This window comes from Cydia amplana, chromosome 5 (genome assembly GCF_948474715.1).
Source record: "Cydia amplana chromosome 5, ilCydAmpl1.1, whole genome shotgun sequence".
NCBI classification, from domain to species: Eukaryota; Metazoa; Arthropoda; class Insecta; order Lepidoptera; family Tortricidae; genus Cydia; species Cydia amplana.
In genome coordinates, this window is record NC_086073.1 from 4,642,129 (window position 1) to 4,664,598 (window position 22,470).

Genomic DNA, 22,470 nt, shown 5'->3' on the forward strand with positions numbered 1-22,470 from the left:
ACACACACATACAGTCCCACTAGGTACAGCCAGGGTTCAGCATCAGCTCTATCTTGGGTACTGCTCTCCCAAGTGCTCATCATGACGAGTCGGATGTCCAAAACAGCGTGTGTCTATGTTGCACCACTTGCACCAAACCTGAGTTGCAATAAGTACAGCCAGGGTTCAGCATCAGCTTTATCTTGGGTACTACTCTCCTAAGTGCTCATCGATACGAGTCGGATGACCAAAACAGCGTGTGCCTATATATGTTGCAACAAACCGAACTAGGTACTGCCAGGGTTCAGCATCAGCTCTATCTTGGGTACTGCTCTCCCAAGTGCTCATCATGACGAGTCGGATGTCCAAAACATCGTGTGTCTCTATGTTGCATCAAACCTGAGTTCCACTAGGTACAGCCAAGGTTCAGCATCAGCTCTATAAGTGCTCATCAAGACGTGTCGATTGATTAAGACAGCGTGTGCCTGTATTGCACCAAACCTGAGTTCCACTAGGAACTGCCAGGGTTCTGGGTCATTTTGTTGAACTGCACGCCGACGTTGCAATTGGCGTGCAGTCGGCGTGTAGTTCCCATACAAGTTGCAGTCGTGTATCGGCCCTAAGTCGCTGAAGTTTGTAGGTATTATAATTATGATCTTTATTTATAATTTATAATTTTAGCAGTTCCAAGCAATAGTAACACTAAAGGCGCCATTCATTAATTACGTAAGACAATATTTGCCAGTTTTGACCCCCTTCCCTATATGTAAGAAATAATAAGAATAGGCTGACCCCCTCCCCCTCTCACCCCTATATTACCATATTTACGTAAGAATCTAAAGGAAAAAATGAGTACACGTTTGGTTTCTTTTATTTATTTATTTATTTAAACTTTATTGTATAAAATATATACAACAATGTACAAATGGCGGACTTAATACCAAATGGCATTCTCTACCAGTCTCTACCAGTTTTAGTGTTTATTATTTAAAATAATATTTTTATGAATGTTTATTTGTACGTACGTACGTTTGTACAGGACAAAGGTACTTGAGCTCGTTTAAGCTAACTATGCACCATGTTTGATAGCATAGAGTCTGGAAGTATTATTATTATTTTAAACGTCATAATTTCGTAGAATTTAAAAAAAAATCGCATCTTTGTGATCTTACTTACGTAAGAACTATAAAAACCCCCTCCCACCCCCTAGTAAGAAAAAATTGGAAAAAATAAGATATGTTCGACCCCCCTCCACCCCAAAATCGTCTTACGTAATAAATGAATGGCGCCAAAACTGTTTCTCGAACTGAAAATACCCGATTCACGTTTGCTAACACACTGATCAGTTCATCAGCGTCAGAAAACATACGAGTAAATTGACCTCCGCAGTGAATATACAGCAAGATTGACTGTTCTAGTAGGTATTCACAGAAATTTAATTGCTAAATTGGGAATCAAACCAAGCGAAGCGAGGTGGGTCTGAATCCAAAATTTTAACCCACTTTTGTATTCATCGTTGTTAATGGCGTGAGCGCCATCCACATTATTGAAATTGAAAACACCACATAGGTATCGTTGTCTGAGTACCCACAACACAAGCCTTCTTGAGCTTTTCTGGGGCTTAGTCAATTTGTATAACGACGTCCAATATTTATTTATTTTTTTACTACTAACGCCATCTGTTAGAGAAATAAATAATTAACATTAGCACGAATGTTAGTTGATTATTTTGCCAACAGATGGCGCTAGTAGTAATACAAAGTGTTATTACATTTTTTTTTTTTTTTAGGTTTATTAAATGATATTTTTGTGTTTGATAACACATCTAGACATGAATTTAAATTACTATGTTAAATCTCAAACCTAACAGTGCAGTAGTTTTTCCGTAAAGTGTACCACAAGAATGCATAGTTTGTCGAATAGTGATAGGGCTCGCTTCGCTCGCCCTAATTAGTACCTAGCTATTAGTTTTATGTTAAGTGTCTTGGTTTAAATGTAGTAGTTTTTAAGGTAGAATAATTGTAATTTTTATCTTTATTATATTTTATTTTGCTAATTTCAGAAGTTGGGATGATGACTAGTTGATATATTATAGCTTCACAACAATTTCATATTTTTAATAAAAGGTATACACATTTTTATGTTATTTTATTTTACTTTTTGTACTGACATAATATTTTTCACAAACGCTCATGTAAAGTAAGGTATTTACATAAAAATAATCAAGAGCAGGATAATCGTTTGGATGTGCGTATAATCCAATCGTAGAAATATGAGACGTCCGTGTAGATCACAAGACTGCGCGAAACGCTGGTGTCCTTGTAGGAGACCAGCCCAACGATTATTTTGTTGTCAACTAGGAGCCCGCTACCAGAGTCTCCGCTGTAGAAACAAAATGGCGGCCATGTTTATAAACATGAACAAGTAATTCCAAAAAACATAAATATAAACATAAACAGGATATCTAGAAGCTAGAAAATTTACCTAGCAGCGAAATCTTTTTTTGCACGACTTTCACCTCCACAGATAGTTCCTTTGGGTGAACTGTGTAAGATTCTTCGGCACTGTTCATGAGTCCACAGCTTCTGTCTTGTGTGCTTAAGCATAACTGTATCAGAGTAGTATTCTTCCTAAGAAAAAAAAATAAAATGTTACGCAGAATTATTTTATAGGATTAAAAAATATAAAACATGTCATTAAGGATAAACTCACGTCGGTTACGCCCCACCCAGCCAAGTCAGCTATTCTCGCTTTCGGAGGATGCTTCATCAGCACCACACGCTTCACAGTCGGTCCCAATACTAATGGTTTCTGTAGTCTACATAGAGCTACGTCGTGATTAATGTTAACCGTATCCCACTTCTCGTGTTGCTGGAATCTTGCGATATGGTACATCTTTCCCTTTTCCCTATCCACATTACCTACAGAAGCAGTCGCTGTCCCAATGTTATCTAAACAGTGCGCGGCAGTTACCAATATCAATTGGTTTAATATTGAAGATCCACATATATATTCATCGCCTGAGTCAGCTACTTGCAAAGTCAGGAAAGCGACATGAGGAAATTTTCTTATGTTTTTAACAAAGTCGCCCCCGACTATAAATCCTTCCTCTTCTCCTAATATTAATCTAAAGCTAGATATTAAGACGAAAAGTCCTACTGCCATCGTTTCTGTACGTGAAGTAGGTAATTGTTCAGTATGCTTATGGATTAATTACTTCATTGCCTATAACGATCATTGATTTAAAATTAAAAATTTGCTTTAAGGTACCAAAATTAGGACGTGCAAGTTGAGGGTTTCGTATATAATTTTCTCGGAAAGTAAAAATAGATTTTGGACAAACTTAAAATGAAATAAATTATTGTAATTCTATCGCGTGACGATAAGTTCCATTACAATACCGAATCAAGAAAAATCTATTACTTATTGTATTTTAGGATGAACTGCGCCATAAACTTTTAAAGAAGGTAAATTGTTTTTGACGTGAAGGTTCGAGTGATGCCGTAGCTGCTTTAATTATTGTAAGTTTTTCCTTATTTCCGCGGCAGACACTTCCGTAGGTATACTTTATACACGAAACACAATTTTGATAGCACACGCAGTGTAAGCGTTATTTTATACGTCAAACATCTATTAAATTATGACCTTTAATAAAACAGTTGCACTGCATGTGTTATCAAAATCGTTCCAGACTTTTCTGGGTCTAACTCTGTTTAGCTAAATAAAACCAAGTTTTCTGTGTTCTTTGTCTAATATGTATTCAAGCCCCATGGCCGTTTCAGCAATCCCATCCCAAGAATAATTCTTACTTTAACAATAGCTGACATAATGACAGTCTTTATTTATCTGTTCCCTTGTTATTTGCTTGATTTAAAAATTGATATTAATTCATTACATTATGGATCGGCAAGGTTTCATATAAATAGAATATTTTACTTAATTTTATTTATTAAAACTTTAAATAAATACCTACACCTACATCTTTGTTTCTTTATTGAGAGCATGCTAATCGTCTCGATTCGACCAAAATCCAATCGTAGAAGTAAGCGGCGTCCGTGTAGACCACCAGGCTGCGCGAAACTTCAGTGAGTTTGTAGGAGACTATTCCGATAATAATTTTTTTGTTAACAACGAGGCCACTACCGGAATCTCCACTGCCGAAAACAAATTATGGTTATTCGAAAATTTTGTTACACTCTTTCCTGTTATAGGTGATTTTCTGAATATAAAACTATGGAAATGGAACTTCCTTCAATAGGGAGTATTACTGCAATATATTTTGCCGCCAGATTGCAGCACTAGTGACTTAAGTATACCATAGAGTAACTTATACATACTGTACCTTAAACTGTTTTTTGACAAGTTTTCACAGACAATCAAATATGACATTGATACCTACATCAAGGCGGTTTGTTTACAAAGGGCCTACCGGGAAACGCGAAATCGAAACTCAGCTATCTGCCTCTTTATCGAATATGCAAGAGTGATAGAGAGGTTAGATAACAAAATGTCGACTGTCTCGTTTGCGGTAGACCCTTAGATTGTTTACTTGTTTTGGGAGTGGCGCCCCCTACGCAGACTTTTGCGTAATATTCCCTATTGCGCTGCGCTGGGGCGCTCACGCCTTTTTCAAAGAGCTATCTAAAAGTAACGTAACGTCGGGTGTCACTGCAGTTGTATTACTGTTGAGGCGTCGTTGTTGACGTCGCGTCGCTGTATCTGTCAATTACCTTGAAAAAATGAGTGATGGAATGAACGTCACAATCACAGCAGTAATGCGGCAGTGAACATCGCTGCAACGCGCGCCCTATCAGGGCGTTTTTTAGGGTTCCGTACCCAAAGGGTAAAAACGGGACCCTATTACTAAGGCTCCGCTGTCCGTCCGTCCGTCCGTCCGTCCGTCCGTCCGTCCGTCCGTCTGTCACCAGGCTGTATCTCACGAACCGTGATAGCTAGACAGTTGAAATTTTCACAGATGATGTATTTCTGTTGCCGCTATAACAACAAATACTAAAAACATAATAAAATAAAGATTTAAGTGGGGCTCCCATACAACAAACGTGATTTTTGACCGAAGTTAAGCAACGTCGGGCGGGGTCAGTACTTGGATGGGTGACCGTTTTTTGCTTGTTTTGCTCTATTTTTTGTTGATGGTGCGGAACCCTCCGTGCGCGAGTCCGACTCGCACTTGGCCGGTTTTTTTTTGTTGTCCCTTACACTTTTTTTTCAAATTTGGGATTTTTTATGTTATTTCTACTCAGAATCACGAGTTCTTTCTATCCTAATAGGAGAAAAAAAGTGTCCTAAGGTTTTTATTTCCATTCCGTCACCATTTTTCATAGACTTTGTATGGCGGTCGCGCAATGGCAAGATCGAAAGATGTATGGAAATTTTGGGACACTTTTTTTCTCCTATTAGGATAGAAAAAGCTCGTGATTCTGAGTAGAAATAACATAAAAAATCCCAAATTTGAAAAAAAAGTCTAGGGAACAACAAAAAAAAAAAACGCCCATCAGCGCAATAGTAATGCAGCTGCAGTTTACATACATACTTCACCTTAAGCAACGTTATGTTATGACGTTCTATGTGGATGGAGATATTTAATGACGTAAAATATTATAATTGCCGTACTTAGAAGCGTAATCTTTCTTCGAGTTTTTCTCGCCGCCGCAAATAGTTCCTTTGGGTGCTCTGGGCAAGACTTTTCTGCACTCATTAAGAGTCCACACTTTCTGTTTTGTATGTTTAAGTAGTTCTGTTTCACTTTCGTAATCTTCCTAAGAAAGAAAATTGTGTAAATGATAACCATTTATATAATATATAACTTAATTCGCCTAAGCCGTTTTTGTATTCTTTTGTCCGAATTTGTTTTGCGCTTCTAACTTTTATGATAATAAAATATACAAAAAAAAAAACAAATGATGGGGCAGAGCTATGGCAAATACACAATAAGTTGTGTTGCTTTACACAAAGTTAATATGTAGGAAGGAAAATGAGGACTACGTTTGTATGGAGAAGCGGTCGTCTATACTATCATTTTAAGTGTGTGAAATTGAACCAGAGTGTTCCATATACGACATGTGTTAAGGATGACGTACGTCAACTAGGCCCCAACCAGCCAGTTCTGCCATTTTTGCTTTTGGCGGTTTCTTCATTAATATCACTCTCTTCACTGACTTCCCGAATGACAACGGTTTCTTCAGCCTAGCCAAGGCTATGTCATTACTGACAGTTCTTATTTGCCATTGTTTGTGCTGCCTGTAGCGGTCAATGCGGTGTAGTTTTCCCTTCAGCCTATCTAAGGTTCCTGCAAGTGCTGTAACTTTCACTACGTCATCAAAACAGTGGGCAGCAGTTAACAAAATCTTTTGGTTCAATATAGACGATCCGCAAAAACATTCAAAACCGTCACTTTTAACTATAGATAGTACAGCGACATGAGGGAAATCTGTAACAGAATCAACGTAATCACCTCCGACTATGAAACCTTCATGTTTCCCAATAACTAATTTCAAGCCACATATCATGATTATTAGTCTTACTGCCATTATTTCTTGACGTCAAATAGTTGTCCAGCTTTGCTTATTGAATGTTCATTAATCGATGTTTTTCACAGATCATTGCTTATAACGATTATTGGGAAAAATTAAAAAAAAAAACGACCAAGAGCATGTCGGACCATGCTGTGTAGGGTTCCATTTCCATTGTTCGCCGTCCGTCACAACAGGCAGATTATAAAATTTATTTTAGATATTACGTGCAAAACAAGCAGAAGATCATATTAGAGACAAACCAAAGAAAGTCTGCAGCGCTAGATTAAAAGTAGTTTTTAAAAATCAGTATGCGACAACACCACAGAAAATGGATTAAATAGTCTTGATACTTGTGAAATTTCTACCATATTTACCGTCTATGAAAAAATTAAGCTGTATGCACAGCTTAATTTTTATGGTAAAATAAATTTCATTCCAACAATAGATGTCACTATTAATATGTAGACATATACTAATATTGATAAATAATATTGGGAGAATGTGACATTTGGCTTCATCAAAATTAATAAGCTTTTGTAATATCCGCGACGGCGGTAAATAGGTACAGAGGGCCTACCGCGAACACCGAAGTTCTCAATATGCGAGCATCTTTCTCTTTTACTCCCATTAAGGTGTAATTAGATTGACAGAGAAATTGCCCGCAATTGCGAACTAAAGTTTTCGGAAAAACGAAATAAACCATTAAAACAATAAACATATATTAAAAATTAATTTTAGCTTTAACTAGTAGGTACCCATGCCGTGAGCATAAGCATGGAGGTTGTGGGTTCGAGCTCAAAACCCGGCTAGTACCAATGAGTTTCTCGAAATGTTAGAGGAAGTTCATAAGTATGCCTATACCTATTAGGTGTGTTCAATTTGCTGTGAAACCTTAGTCTAAACCAATATTATATTATCTAAGTAGGTACATATGGTGAAGTATTAAGATGTTTCATTCCACTTACCCGTCATCAACTCCAAATTTTGTAAACATTGTCGTTTTTCAGCTTGAATCGCCTCGTGCTGACTTTTTACAATGTAAAATTATTCGTCATGCGGAAAAGTAACTCCCGCACGCCGGTTTTGTAAGGTTTCACCATGTTTATTCCGTTCATCACAAAACACAATGAATATTTAAACGATTTTGATAAACACATACCATAGTGCATGACGTTTACTGACTGCTTAAAAAACATTGCCATATGTAGTTTTTTAATTCGATGTCAAATTATTGCGCTGCAGACTTTCTTTGGTTTGTCTCTATCTTAGATGGGCTGGGTGGGGGCAGGGCAACTTTTATACTTTTTAAGCTATTATTTCCGGTCAGTTATAATAAGTACTGTTGTAAAACTACCTGTTTTAGTTAAGTTAAATTAAGTATTTAAGTTTTTTGTGCGCTCAAAACAAAATGTTATATAGGTACTGATGTTCTGTGTTTATCTCGTCAAGTGAATTGTATTCTTTTTTATGAGAATAAATAATGATCTTAGACCTCTTAGATCTTAGTATCTTAAAAATGGGTTTCTACTTTCCAGAAATCTAGACCCTTACATAGTCTGATTTTTACACGACTACACAAAAACAGAGTGTATTGTTTTCAGCATGCGTTGCGGGGATCACTTTTAGGAACATGGAGATGTAGGTATACCTGTTTTCAGATTTCTTGGAATTATGTATCAGGAGTTAGAAATAAATAAATACATAATCACACAAAAAATATACTCTGTGTACCTACTTAGTCTGTGTGTACGCTAAAGGCCACTTGCACCAACCATCGGTTAGCCACTAACCCGGAGTTAACTAGACCGGAGTGGACTATAAATAAACACACCAACACTTTTCTTCTTCTTTATTCAGAGCATGCTAATCGTCTCGATTCGACCAAAATCCAATTGTAGAAGTGTCGGACGTCTGTGTAGACCAGCAGACTGGTCGTCGTTTCGGGGACTTTAAAGGAGCCTATCCCGACAATTATATTTTTATTAACTATGAGGCCACTGCCGGAATCTCCACTGCGGAAAAAAATTATGGTTATTCAAAGATTATTTGTTTTCATCACACTATTAGCCAAATCTGACGAAAATATTAGAAACCTCATATTTCGGTACAAAATTGTTACACGACTTTATGAAATAAATTAATATTAGTGACCTACTACGATGCGAAATTTTTCTTGACATTATTCTCGCCGCCGCAAATGGTTCCGTCGGGTGCATCGGGTAAGACTGTTCTGCACTCTTTAAGAGTCCACAGCTTTTGTTTTGTGTACTTTAGTAGATTTGTATCAATGTTGTTTACTTCCTAGATGAAAAAAAAATGTGTAAATGTCAACGGATCATCTTAAAATATATCAATGTACCTATGTTGAGAGTCATGGAATAACCTTAATAAATAAATTGGGTTTGGATCCTCGCTCTGGGTTCTTCCTGATGCAAAGGTTATCCATCGCGGTTTAACGTGGCAACGCAGCGAGCGTGATGGGCACTTTTGCATCAGGGGGGTCGCAGAATGATTTTATCGGCTAGTTTAGTCTAAGAGTAATTTGTATTTTATTTTTTAAGTTTTCTTTTATCATTAGTTTAGATCGTATGTTTTTTTTTTAAGTTACTTTGATGTATAAAACTCGCATATTGACATATAATATAATAAGATGAATTTTAGTAAATATACATAATTACATAAATTAATTAATTAAAAAAATCTAATGAACGTTCTACGTATAATCGAAGCGCCATCTTTTGTAAATTGTGTAAACTACGTTTTTTGGAGGTGAGAGCGCCATCTATATACGTGCGCAATGGCGCAGGCGCGTCATAATAGCGCGAAATAAGTTAATGTAGGTAATCCGAAATTACTTATTTATGACTGTCTCTTTCCCCCACATGTACCTAACATGTATTAGAAGGTTGACGTACGTCAGTTACGCCCCAACCAGCCACTTCAGCTATTTTTACTTTTGGCGGTTTCTTCATTAATATCACTCTCTTCACTTCCGTCCCGAGTGACAGCGGTTTCTTCAGCCTAACTAAGGCTATGTCATTACTGGCAGTGTTTATATCCCATCGTTTGTGTATCTGGTAGCGGTCAATGCGGTGTAGTTTTCCCATCTTCTTGTCTAAGCTTCCCACAAATGCTGTTACTTTCACGACGTCATCAAGCAGACAGTGAGCAGCAGTTAACAAAATCTTTTGGTTCAATATGGACGATCCACAAAAATTGTCTCCCTCTCCCTCACTATGATATATATACAAAGCAGCGACATGAGGGAAATCTTTAACAGAATCCACATAATCACCTCCGACTATGAAACCTTCATGTTCCCCAATAACTAATTTCAAGCCACATAGCATGATTAATAGTCTTACTGCCATTATTTCTTTACGTGAAATAGTTGTCCAGGTTTGCTTGGCGATTAATCAATGTTTTTAACAGATCATTGCTTATAACGATTATTGGATTAGATTAAAAAACCGGCCAAGAGCATGGCGAACCTTGCTCAGTGTAGGGTTCCATTGTTGGCCGTTCGTCACAATAGGGTATTTGACTACTAGTCAAATCAGTTTCTTTTTTCGAACTGTCAAAACGATTTTGCTACTATATAATTTATATGAAGCATGTGACGTCACAATCAAATTACCTACTCTTTATAGTTTTATACGGGTTTTAAAATAGAAATTGTGTCCAAAACTGCTGTCTACTTTTCTCTAATAATCTTCTGGTGCTTTATTTCATGCATGGTGTAAAATCATTTATTTCAAATACAGTCAAATACCCTATATGCAGACATAATCGCTAGGTGCACGACTGGTGCTGCCCTCATTTTGGCAGACTTTCTACGTTAAATCTTATGGAGTAAAATTAGTTCAAGCGGCTGCCGCTAGTACTAATGTCAGACATTCCATAAGATTACCTGTGTTTGTGACGATCAGCGCCACTTCCCCCTCCACCGACTGCGCACCTTGCCAATAGGTACATTACATACCTACTTAATATAATATTACTGTTACAGGTGTTCCATTTAACTGAAGCGGTTGATAAGAATGTATTATGGTCAGATGGGGTCTGGTTTAAGGCTTGGCTGCATGCAACTGACTTGTATTATTTTAAGTAAGTCAAAATGTATAAATAATAGGTATACAAAGAAGCCTCAGCCTCAAAACTCAGTTTTCTTCTACTAGAAAATCAATGGCCTGAAATAAGCGAAAGTCTTTCTAAATAGTGCCTGATACAATAAGTACTTCTACCTATTTGAGTGCGCAGGTAAAGAATATTTAATTTCCTAAGGACCACTTGCACCATTCACTAACCCGGGGTTAACCGGTTAAACCTGGAATTACTATAGTTACCAGTACAATTTGTCACAGGGTTAACGGTTAAACCGCTTAACCTCGGGTTAGTGGAATGGTGCAAGTGGGCCTAAGATTGCACTAGGCAAAGACTATCCCGCAACCAAAACTAAGTACTTCATCGATTAGGAGTTTTTATTTATTAAGAGCAATTCATTTGTTTTGACACGCGCTTAACCCAATCGTAGTAATATGGGACGCTCGTGTAGACCACCAGGCTGCGGGAGATGCTGGTGTCCTTGTAGGAGACGAGGCCTACTATTATGTCCTTGTGGACTAGGAGGCCGCTGCCGGAGTCTCCCCTGCAACAAAAAAAGCTTATTTTATTAAGTCATGTCACTACGTGATCATGGAATAAAATCCAATTTATGTAAATTAAAAATAAAGTTTTCACTAAGGGATGCAAATGTTGTTAAATTTAACTGGATTTTAAGTAACCCTTTGTACCCGGGGGCCATTAATTATCTAGTGGCTCTGTGAGCAGTAGACCTCGCGAGCATAGCTTATTGGGACCGTGCACGATGACAGCGCCACACAGCGGTTTGATCAATCAACAATACAAAGATTTTAATTTATTAAAAAAAAATACGCAGTTTAAGTGATAAAAAAATACAAAAGTTATGTCTTATTGGGGATCGAACCCAGACTTTCTGTGTGCAAACAAACAAAGCGATTGTTTACAAAATGCGCCATGATAGTTCTTAGCTAAGCTGACGAAATTCGGCTACTAATTCTTGAGAACAAATTAAATATCTAAATACCGCCTAAACCAGCAATACAATTTTTCTGCATTTTTTGCCATTTACTATGTAAACATGTCTCAAAAAGAAAATACTCTTATGATATCGATACGACTATTTGTTTAAGCGCGAGGTATCACAACTCCTCCGTTTTTGAAATATTTCCAAAATCGGGATCGACAAAAAAAAATTATTTACTCATAGAATCTGGTCACAAAATTTCACAAGAATCGGTTGAGAATTGTGACCTGTAGAGGAGAACATCCGGACATACAAAAGCAAAATGCCCGAGTCAAAACGTAGACCTTCGCTACGCTTCGGTCAACGTAGACCTTCGCTACGCTTCGGTCAATTAATAATGCGTTTATCTTATTTTGACACGACTTCGATCGCGTCAGTAAATCAATATAATAATGTATATTGATGAAAGCGAAATGCCTCATAAGACGACTCCCGATTTCAATTTGTGATTGGTTATCAAAACGTGAACCGTTAACGAATCAAGGTCGAATCAAGATAAAATGCATATTGAATTGTTAATACAGAATCGGCGCCAGGGTTAAGAAAATATTCATAGGCACTTATTATGTAAGAAACCGTACTATGTTCGGACTGACATAACTATAATCATTAGGCCAAGCAACCCCGGCCTCTTTATACATAGAATAGAATAAAATTCAATTAATTTGTTGAAACAAACGAGACAAGACAATAGGTAATATAAAAGAAAACACAAAATAAGATTTAAGTGTCATGAAATGGCCTCATCTCAGCATGTTGCTGGTGGCTTCCAGCGCTGATCTTCCGATGAGACCATCAAGTAAGAAGAATAAATGATATGATGAAATTTCCACACATATCTCTTATTAATTAAGCGCTGGTGGCCTAGCGGTAACAGCGTGCGACTTGCAATCCGGAGGTCGCGGGTTCAAGCCCCGGCTCGTACTAATGAGTTTTTCGAAACTGATGTACGAAATATCATTTGATATTTACCAGTCGCTTTTCGGTGAAGGCAAACATCGTGAGGAAACCGGACTAATCCCAATAAGGCCTAGTTTCCCCTCTGGGTTGGAAGGCAATTGGTAGTCGCTTTCGTAAAAACTAGTGCCGACGCCAATTCCCGGGATTAGTTGCAAAGCGGACCCCAGCTGGCTCCCATGAGCCGTGGCAGAAGGCCGGGACAACGCGAGGCAGATGGTGATCTTTTATTAGAGAAATACGAGTATTGTACAACTTACTTAGAAGCGAAATTTCCTTTGGATTGACTTTGACCACCGCAAATAGTTCCTCTGGGTGCGTTGTGGAGGACCCTTTGGCACTGCTGATGAGTCCACAGTTTCTGTCTCGTGTGTTTGAGCATGATCGAGTTATCGTAGTCCTGTTCCTAAAATAATAAATATACTTGGTCAACCAGATCTTGACAGTAGAAAAAGGCGGCAAATTTGAAAACTGTAGGCGCGAAGGGATATCGTCCCATAGAAAAATTTGAATTTCGCGCCTTTTTTTACTGACAAGATTTGGTTGACCAGCTATAAGTAAAATATTTGTTAAATACATGGGGTCATTGCCAGGGGTCGGAAACCGGTACTTGCTCGATACAAAAAAACCGGTATTATTACGTTCTTTTTCGTTCTTTGGTTTATTATTTCATTTTTAATGGGACAATCTAATAATACAATGTTGTTACCTAAATAAATGATTCAGTTCTACGTAAAGAGCATAAAATAATTCAAAATATTGGGCTATTTCGGGCTTTTTAAAAATACCGGTTCCGAGCCCTGGTCATTGCGCTAGTTTCCGTCCATGCTCTAGTTTTCGCCCACTTGACGGATTAGCAAATAATATATTGCATTATTAATTTGCTACTTGCGACTTTTATGTAGATAGATATACATTAAGGACTGCAAAAAGTCCAAATTTGTGCAGCAATGTAGGTTTATACTCAAATTTCGTCAAGTGGACGAAAACTAGAGCTGGACGAAAACTAGCGCAATGACCCTATATGTATAATTGTGACGTTATCTATGAAAAGGGACCTTATTGTCAATGGCGCTTACGCCATTATTAACGATGCTCCGATATAAATACAATGCCGCGCGACGCTGTGCGGCGTAAGCGCCATCGACAATAAGGTCCCTTTTCATAGATAATGCCCCAATTTTATATAGATATTTCGCTTAGATCCATTCGTCTTAAGTGACAATCAGATGACAACTGCAGCCATTTCTCCGTCTATCAATTGATAAAATTAGTGACGTCCGTAGATACATTACCTAACTAGCACTTTAACCCAAGGTACTCATTTGTGGCTTTCCATAGAGAAGGGTACGTATGCTTCATGTTCAGGACCTTTCTATCAGAATATATGTTGGAATTGCAGATAAAAAATACTTTATTGCAATTAAATATATATAAGCATGTGATGGAAAGCTACATTTATTATATCATGTAACAACGCCCGCGTTAAAGCTTAGTGACGGCTTTTGCTGCGTTTGCAGAAGACGCTGGTTCAATCCCAACCCTAGGTACGGACAGCCTTGGTCACTTTTTTTACTTATTGATATCAATATTAGCTTAAAACCTTTCCTTACACTAAGGCCTGAGTGGACCCTCGAGTTGGGCGTGCATGTTAAATATATGCAAACGTATAAGAGCGGCCTTAGTACACGCTGCTTAAATAACTCCTGACGCCGACGCCACGCTGCACGCCCCGCCGAAGGCTCCGCTTCGAGCGTCTACTCAGAGGGCCTACCGCGAACCACATTCGACGTGATACCTCTCTGTCGCACTTGTAAATTCGTATGTAAGTGTGACAGGGAGGCAATACGTCGAACGCGGTTCGCGGTAGGCCCTCAGGTTTTACACTTACTTCGATTGCGCCCCACCCAGCCAAGTCAGCCATGTGAGTTTTTGGCGGATGTTTCATCAGCACCACTCTCTTCACCTTATTTCCCAATGTCAATGGCTTTTTTAGTCTACATAGACCTATGTCGTGGTTAACGTGTATTGGATCCCATTGTTTGTGCTGCTCGAAGCTCTTGACTATGTATAGGGTTCCCTTAAAATAAAATGTGCCATTCTCAACCAAAAGGGCCGGTATCATCGGTAGTCAATAAGGCGCTATTTCCATGTAGCTTCAATTTGAAATCAACCTTATCGACAACCGACAATGTGGTACCTTTTGATTGAAAACGTAACAAATTCATCATTATCTACTAATGAATTTCAGAATAACGACCACTTGTTCAGAAAAATCCATGTCTCGAAAAGATTTAATGTAGGACCCACAGATTTAATATTAACATTTGTCTTTTCTGTGCCCGATTGTAAATATAGGGTATTTATTTACATATGCCCACAGTTTTATTATTTTCAATGGAAATTAAAGTAGGGACTTTTTATCTTTTTAGGGTTCCGTACCCAAAGGGTAAAAAACGGGACCCTATTACTTGGGGACTTCGCTGTCCGTCCGTCCGTCCGTCCGTCTGTCCGTCCGACCGTCGGTCTGTCACCAGGCTTTATCTCATGAACCGCGATAGCTAGATAGTTGAAATTTTCACAAATGATATATCTTTGTTGCCGCTATAACAACAAATACTAAAAATAAAATAAAATAAATATTTAAGGGGGGCTCCCATACAACAAACACGATTTTTTTGCTCTATTTTTTGTTGATGGTGCGGAACCCTCCGTGCGCGAGTCCGACTTGCACTGGCCGTTTTTTTTATTCGTTTGTATATGATCCATACCGGGAATAAACAAACGAGATAAGTATCATTATTACACATTTTTATATCTACATAATACATCAACGTAACATTTCGCGACATGGACCAGGCGCAAATATCGTGGGTCATCGTATCCCGGACGATAACTCGTGAAGTAGTTAAGGGCGATGTGTAATGAACCCTCGTGGTCGTCAGCTGCCACGCCGTTGGTGGGTTGAGGAACGGCAGCCCTCCAAACACAAAAAAAAACATTAACACAACACCACAATACTGGGCATACAACCTCGTCTCTATTCAGACTCCCAACAGACGCTGTAATTTTATGGATGTCATCCAAACAGTGCGCGGCAGTCACCAATAGCACTTGGTTCAGTATGGATGACCCACAAATGTAACTCCCATCTGACCCCGTTAACGCCAAGAAAGCGACATGAGGGAATTCTTTTATTGTCTCCACTACATCACCTCCGACAATAAAACCCTCCTCATCGCCAATTACTGCTTTAATGAAGCCAAATATTAAATAAAGTCCTACTGCCATCGTTTCTTAAAGCAAAATAAAGATTAGCTTATCGATTAATCATACTTCTGCTCGGATTATTGCCAATAACGAGCATCAGGATTAAATTAAAAATTAACGTGTGCAAAATTAGACGCACGTGTTTAAACTACCATTATCTAAAGATATGTCTTAAGTTAAACTATACCAAGGGGAATATTTTTGTGATATCAGCCAAAATTATAATATGTATTTAACAAAGTAACAGACTTTACAAAACAGTTTATGTTCAACAGTTCTACTTCACCATATATGTATTAAGGATGACTCACGCTAGACCGGGCCGAGCGCGCGCTGAGGCGTCCGACATGTCATGTTCTATGACGGCTGATCGGTGATCACGTGGTGCTTCCATAGAAAATGAAGAAAAACTTCTAGTGTGAGTGATGCTTAGTGGGTCGAAAACTTTCAGGAAAACCGACGTGTTTACTGTGGAAACAACAAAAGCTTAGGATTTGGATACATTTTTCTAATTTTATCATACAAATCTTAAGAACTAGTAAGTTTTAACATCCCTATAAATATAAAGTGCGGTAATCCGACACTATGATTTCCACAGAAAAGATGTACCTACATATAGGTATATGCATAACCTTAATTCATACTAAAAATCGCATCATCAGATTCTGACATGATTATTAATAAAACTAACTTTTCATTTCATTTCATTTCATTTATTCATGCTAAACAACATACACAAATATACACAAATATAAGTACATGTCATATTATGAAACCCGGATGGGGCATAGCAGATAACTTATTTTCTAGAACTTAAATGCTAAATGCTACTTTTAGCATTTAGCATTTAAGTTACTTTTAGCAACTTTACAGAAGGTAGCAAAGTATAGGCTCATTTTATAGTACAATCAGTTACATGCAAAATTCGACGCAAATAATAATGGCAGCTAGGACAAATGAGATCCAGCTGCACTGACTTAAGATTTCCATGTAAATAATGTTTTATTCATCCAACCCAAATTCTTTAGCTCATTCTAGATTCGTGAGGAACGCTGAAAATATGTGGCTATTCATGCTTTGCTAGCGTTTCGTTCATACTTACCAAGAAATGAAACTCCTATCCATTGTTTTTTTATTGATGTCATTATAATCTAATCTAAGTAGGTGTGTGTACTGTGTAGTTAAGATTTTGTAGTAGGTACCGATGCGTACTTTATACTTACTTATTAAGATGTCAGGTTGAACATATGCATATGTAATATATATAGGTACATGTTGAAGGATCGTGTTTCTATGTAATAGCATTATCAGTGTGGGTACAAGTGACCCTCGCAGAAATACAGCTGCTAGGGAGTATCCCTTGGTATCAAGGCCTTTTATTTTTGCTTTAACGCTTTCATTGAATGAATGAATGAATGAATGTCTTTTAAACAAAAACATTTATTTTCAGTAGTAGCCGTATCCGACATCCGATGTACCCGATCGGACATATGAAAACCCTTTAAAGTGTGGCGTTTGCATAGAAAGCATAAAGGCGTTCTCACATAAATCGTAAGTCGCGGGAATTATGACACAGACGCCGGCTATGCTGAGTTGCGTCACGCGGCAGTGGTGCTGGGAATCGTCAAAATGCTCCGATTCGACTCACCATACAAAACTAAATGAGTAACTTTAGACCGACTGAACCGATTCATTGTGTTCCGTTTGTGTTTGTAGTAGTAAGTCATCTTGATGAGTAGGTACCTGATTAAGGGTGGTTTCAGGAAAAGTATAGGCGATTTTAACCTCAAAGCTACTCGTATTTTTAACTTGAACTATGGTGTTCTAAATATGTCATGTCTGATGTGTAGGACACATGTAGGCACGAGGTTGAAACCATTTGACAGTAACTTGTTATGTAACGGTATGCAGGGTGCATATTTGGTATGTTTTATAAATAATATTAAAATTGTCGGTAGTGAACCTTTTACTTATTTGAATGAAGAGCAAATCTGACCGAAGAACACAGTTTTTCCAGAGTATTTTAATTACTTTTCTCGAGAAAAGTTAAGGTAACTGTGCCTGTCGCTGAATTTCTATTATAATCAAGGCTGTGTGTGTGCCGAGTTCCAACACAGAAACAAAGTGTAAACTCAAGAAATAGGGAATTACATTACGAAACACGTTTGTTCTTGTTTGTAATGCCTTAGTTTATGAGCATTACAAATTACAAGCCAGAGGTTCCACATAGTTTATTATTTGAAGACTTAGTAAGTAGGCCACCTTTAGTACTAGGTATCTTTAGTTAGCAAATAAAAGCAAAGGCAAATGTCGTGCGTTACAGGGACTTAAAGAACCTTACCTGGATAAACGAACCATATTCCAGCGATAGAGAGGCAAATTAAGAAATTTCGAAATTCGTTTTTCGTGGCAGACCCTCAGAATTAAATAAGTAAAGAAACATTTAAAACACTTCTGAACTCACCAGGCGGTCTAGCATGAGTTGCGTACTCGCGCGCGACTCCATACTTGAAGTCGCGCAAGATGTATGGAGCCGCGCGCGAGAACGCAACTCGTGCTAGACCGCCACGCCAGGTGCTCATTGAAACTTAGATGACACTTGAGCAAGGTTGACAATGACATCGTTCGTGCTGTTAACATGCGGGCCGCGGCCCGTAGCCTTGATACAAGACAAAATTATAGTATGTACTTCATTCATACATGAAGTGAAAAAACTTAAACCTTAAAAACATAGCTTTACGGTTGGAATAATTAGGTAAGTAGGTATAGGTATTAGTCAGTCAGAGTATTTATGTATAGGTGTTAAATAGGTACTGTTTATGTGCACAAAACATCACTAACAAGTAACAAATTATTAAGCCTCAACTACCAAAACTCCCTCTAAAATAATTGATAGGTACTCAAATACTACTTTATATGTCCAAATTATTTGTGCTAAGTACAGTTGAATTAAATAGGAGAGGGTGTGTTCATTTTGAATAAGTACTCTTCTTAGCAACGTTCCTTGATAACTCTACATATATACAACCTTAAAACCGGAGTACCTACATGTTAAGCAATATAAAATTTCAATATAAAACAGAAAATACCAAACTGTAACCTGTGTACCAACCATGAAATTATGTCAGTAACAAACATTAATTAGATAAACAGTTGCATGCGTATAATAAATTAAGTGTAGACGAGCACACAGGGCCAGTGAAAGCTAAACTGCCGTAGAAGTACAGTTACAATATGCAGCTCGTACTTTAATGATTTATTCTTTCGGAAGATACGAGTAGTGGAGGCATGTGCACAAATCATGACGGCGCGCCCAACCGCGGCTTATAAACCTCGTAAGACCCAGGGCAATTTTAGCGCTTTTGAATTTGTAACTTTCTTTTATTTCTATATGATCACAAAACTAGAATTTGATTTGTACTTGTACAAGTACACTTGGGACTTACGAGGTTAACGGATTATTCTCGGAGTAAGTGGGAGTTCAGAATATTTAAATATGAGAAGTGATTGTCAATAAATAATCCCTACTAATATTATAAATGCGAAATTATCTCTGTCTGCCTGTCTATCTGTTCCCTCTTCACGCTTAAATCGCTGAACTGACTGAAATGAAATTTGGTGTGGAGATAGTTTGAGGCCCAAGAGGACATAAAATAGTCAAATCACGTAACAATTAATGGCTCTGGCGCTAAAGGCCATTATTACCAATACTTACCAAGAATGTACAATAAGGCACCTTATTTCGTCTCTAAAAATCCAATGTAACACAAACTACCTATAAAATATACTTACCTCCAAAAAAAACCTAACCAATTCTAAAAAGAACACCCCATCCAACAAGTCTGACTGCGGCATGGACCCCAAGAATATAGTAACGTAACATAGCTTATACATACTCTACTAGCTTTACCTTATTTTCGCATTTGTTGATTTTCGCAATAGGCTCTCAAAACAGGAGGAATGAAGAGAAGTTTCCGAGGCCATCTTACACTGGTTTGGCCGGGATCAAGAAAGTAACGCAGCTACGCATTAATATCGTTCTACCAACTAATAATACATACCTACCTATGCGCAGCCTATTCAAGCCCAGCAAGGATTTCTGTATTCGCCTCATACATAACTGCATTGTCCTCCCTACATGCTTCCCCCTCGGGAAAACGCAATGAATGGACGCACGCATTTGGTACGGAAAGGAAACACTTTCCATCCCTGAATGGAAAGTACAGCGTTCCTTGAGAATCAGTAAATGTTAAGTGCTTGCTGTATCCATTCTAGTTTTCAATTCCCTTTGTGTTTCGGTTGCAATATTTAGTGGACACCAAATGTGTAACTAACATATTAGTTTGTGAAACCGGGTTTAGAATTTTATTGTTTTAAATTGTTACTTGACTTTTTGTTTAGCTAGTAAATCTTTGATAGTAAGCACGGATCCACAATGTAAAAGATTGGGTGCTTTACCAAACTCGTAATGACGTCAAGTGTTGGAATTGCTTCCATTTAGCACAATTAATTATCTTTAAAAGCGTAAGCGTCATTGGTCATTATAGAACTGTGCTAGTAGATATTCAGGTAAAAACAGACATATTTTATCTGTATCTACTCGTATCACCTAAGCAAAGAATGTGGCGCTTTCTCGTCATCGGTGGGACAATTATCGAACCCTATTTATTTCGTTGTAGATGCCTTTTGGTTTCACGTACCTATGATAACGTAAACATTATGTTATTGCTGTCCAATAAAGTAGGAATATTAAAGATGGAAACTGCGTTTTATAAAGGTCAACAAGAGGTGCATTAGGAAATAGACAACACTGATTAACTGTCAACTCTATCGTTGTTAGCTTACCTACTTCTTCTACCTTCTCCATTTAATTTGTTATTCATTACCGAGTGGACGCGAGTCCAACGTTCGAGCGGACCCGACAGAACGGATACGTGAGTTTTTCAAGTCGCCATCCGATATATCGGAGCGGAGGTGCTCAAAATATCTGAGCACGCACTCTAGCGCCATGCATGACAATAGGGGCGTATTCAGATATTTGTGAGCACCTCGGCCGCTCCGATATATCTGATGGCGACTGTACAAGCTTCTCTTGTGGCGAAATACTATTTGACATTGTCATAGACGATGAAATCGTTAAAGTTTTATGGTTCGAATAAGCAAATATTCTGTGGCAAGAAAATTCGTTTGTTACACGGGGATGACCCCCTAGACTTAAATCATTATCTCGATCATCGCTCTTGTCGAAGCTATGTCAAAAGTGTTTTTACACATGATATAACGTGTGCTCAACGTACTAATACTAAATTCGGGTCCCTTCCGAGTGTCTTGTATTTTTTGCCGTGTCATATAATTGTATTATTATGTTAAGCGAAAAACTCGTGCTCAATTGATGTAGATGATGGATGATCCATCTACTATGGAACTGTTGGTCACAGGTACACTGGCTTGCATAAACGTTCGACACGGTAAGTAACATGAATACAACTAACCTGCTTCCTTACACGCCTAAGCCCAAGGCGACCCCAACAAATAACGAATTAATCTTTGACACCGCACAGGAATTGGTAGCTATCGGTATAATAAATAGCCGCGTCACTGCTTTAGAGGCAGGAGTCGATAAATAACGTCTTATCGAGCCGAAGTGCAGACCGACTTGTTAACACGTGTCGTCGACGATCGATAAAAGCTGATCGATAGGGGCGAACAGCGCGAAAGTCGAGAGGTGCCCGTTCGGGCGTAACGACGCTTTCTAGGTTTTCGATACGGCTGTCGATTGTCCTGCTGCTGTTTCTATTTTAAGGCCTTGGCTTTGGTAAACAAATGGCTTAAGCAGACGTCCAACCTCCAGTAGATGGCAGAGTCATCGAGATAAATAACTTAAAAAACCCCGTTTCGCTTGACGCTGAGGAGGTAGTGTTTACAAGTACTCACTACACAGTGATCAGCGTCAACAAGAAACCAAGGCCTAAGCGTTTTCTGTTTGGCTTCAGGTCTGTTTAGTTAACTGAAGCCAAGTATTATAGTAGGTACGTAACGTAAGCAACAATGTTAATTATTTTTCCGATTACCAATTTAAACGATAGAAAAACAAATAGACAACTACTACTATCGAAGTTGTTTGCTGAAGGCCCTCTGGTTCAAGCGGCTGCGTACGGCCGCCTAGACTGTCTATATGTAATCGAGGGGAAAGAGAGGTGCCGTGATAATAGGCTTACAAATAGCTTTCCTATCGTTTATCGCCCATGTAGTTCCTTGATTTGTAATTACCAGCAGATTCGAATAGATCTACTTGTCTTGCTGCACGATGCTGATACATTATCAGGCAGTATGGCTTTAGGCTAGGTTTACATTCGTATTTTGTGATTTTATAAATCTGTAAATATCATTGTGTATTTATTAGCGCGTTCAAATATGCAGCATTTGTCTTTCTGCCACAGCAGTGCAAGTAAATTTACAAATACCTTTTTTTTAGTTGAAGTAGAATCTAAAAATAATATTTTGATAATATTCTACAAATGACATTACGAAACACCATTCATAAAATACCTACAAGGTGTTTTTCCAAACTTTAGCCTCTGTTAGATGAAAATGTAGATGATATTTGACAATTGTTCAACGCCA

The 22,470-nt window shown here is 38.1% G+C and overlaps 3 protein-coding genes across 5 annotated transcripts; all 3 read right to left on the minus strand.

Annotated features, from left to right (window-relative positions):
- Nucleotides 1–2,190: 2,190 nt before the first annotated feature.
- LOC134648421 (hypodermin-B-like) lies at nt 2,191–3,176 on the minus strand. Its single transcript, XM_063502941.1, has 3 exons — nt 2,692–3,176; nt 2,464–2,609; nt 2,191–2,361 (listed from the first exon to the last, which is right to left on the minus strand). Exons 1-3 carry the CDS (start codon nt 3,142–3,144, stop codon nt 2,202–2,204), a joined length of 759 nt encoding a protein of 252 aa, XP_063359011.1. The 5' UTR covers nt 3,145–3,176; the 3' UTR covers nt 2,191–2,201.
- Nucleotides 3,177–3,917: 741 nt separating this feature from the next.
- Nucleotides 3,918–10,038, minus strand: LOC134647798 (trypsin epsilon-like). Of its 2 annotated transcripts, none has more exons than XM_063502122.1 (3): nt 9,428–10,038; nt 5,611–5,756; nt 3,918–4,133 (listed from the first exon to the last, which is right to left on the minus strand). In XM_063502122.1, exons 1-3 carry the CDS (start codon nt 9,881–9,883, stop codon nt 3,971–3,973), a joined length of 765 nt encoding a protein of 254 aa, XP_063358192.1. In that variant the 5' UTR covers nt 9,884–10,038; the 3' UTR covers nt 3,918–3,970. The 2 variants fall into 2 exon arrangements, with proteins under 2 accessions (XP_063358192.1, XP_063358191.1); XM_063502121.1 differs by lacking the exons at nt 3,918–4,133; nt 5,611–5,756 and adding exons at nt 8,362–8,524; nt 8,668–8,813.
- A 949-nt stretch (nt 10,039–10,987) lies between these two features.
- Nucleotides 10,988–21,638, minus strand: LOC134647800 (cathepsin G-like). 2 transcript variants are annotated; one of them, XM_063502126.1, is made up of 4 exons: nt 21,339–21,638; nt 14,468–14,656; nt 12,837–12,982; nt 10,988–11,160 (listed from the first exon to the last, which is right to left on the minus strand). In XM_063502126.1, exons 2-4 carry the CDS (start codon nt 14,522–14,524, stop codon nt 11,001–11,003), a joined length of 363 nt encoding a protein of 120 aa, XP_063358196.1. In that variant the 5' UTR covers nt 14,525–14,656; nt 21,339–21,638; the 3' UTR covers nt 10,988–11,000. The 2 variants fall into 2 exon arrangements, with proteins under 2 accessions (XP_063358196.1, XP_063358195.1); XM_063502125.1 differs by lacking the exon at nt 21,339–21,638 and adding an exon at nt 15,610–15,951.
- Between the last annotated feature and the right edge of the window lie 832 nt (nt 21,639–22,470).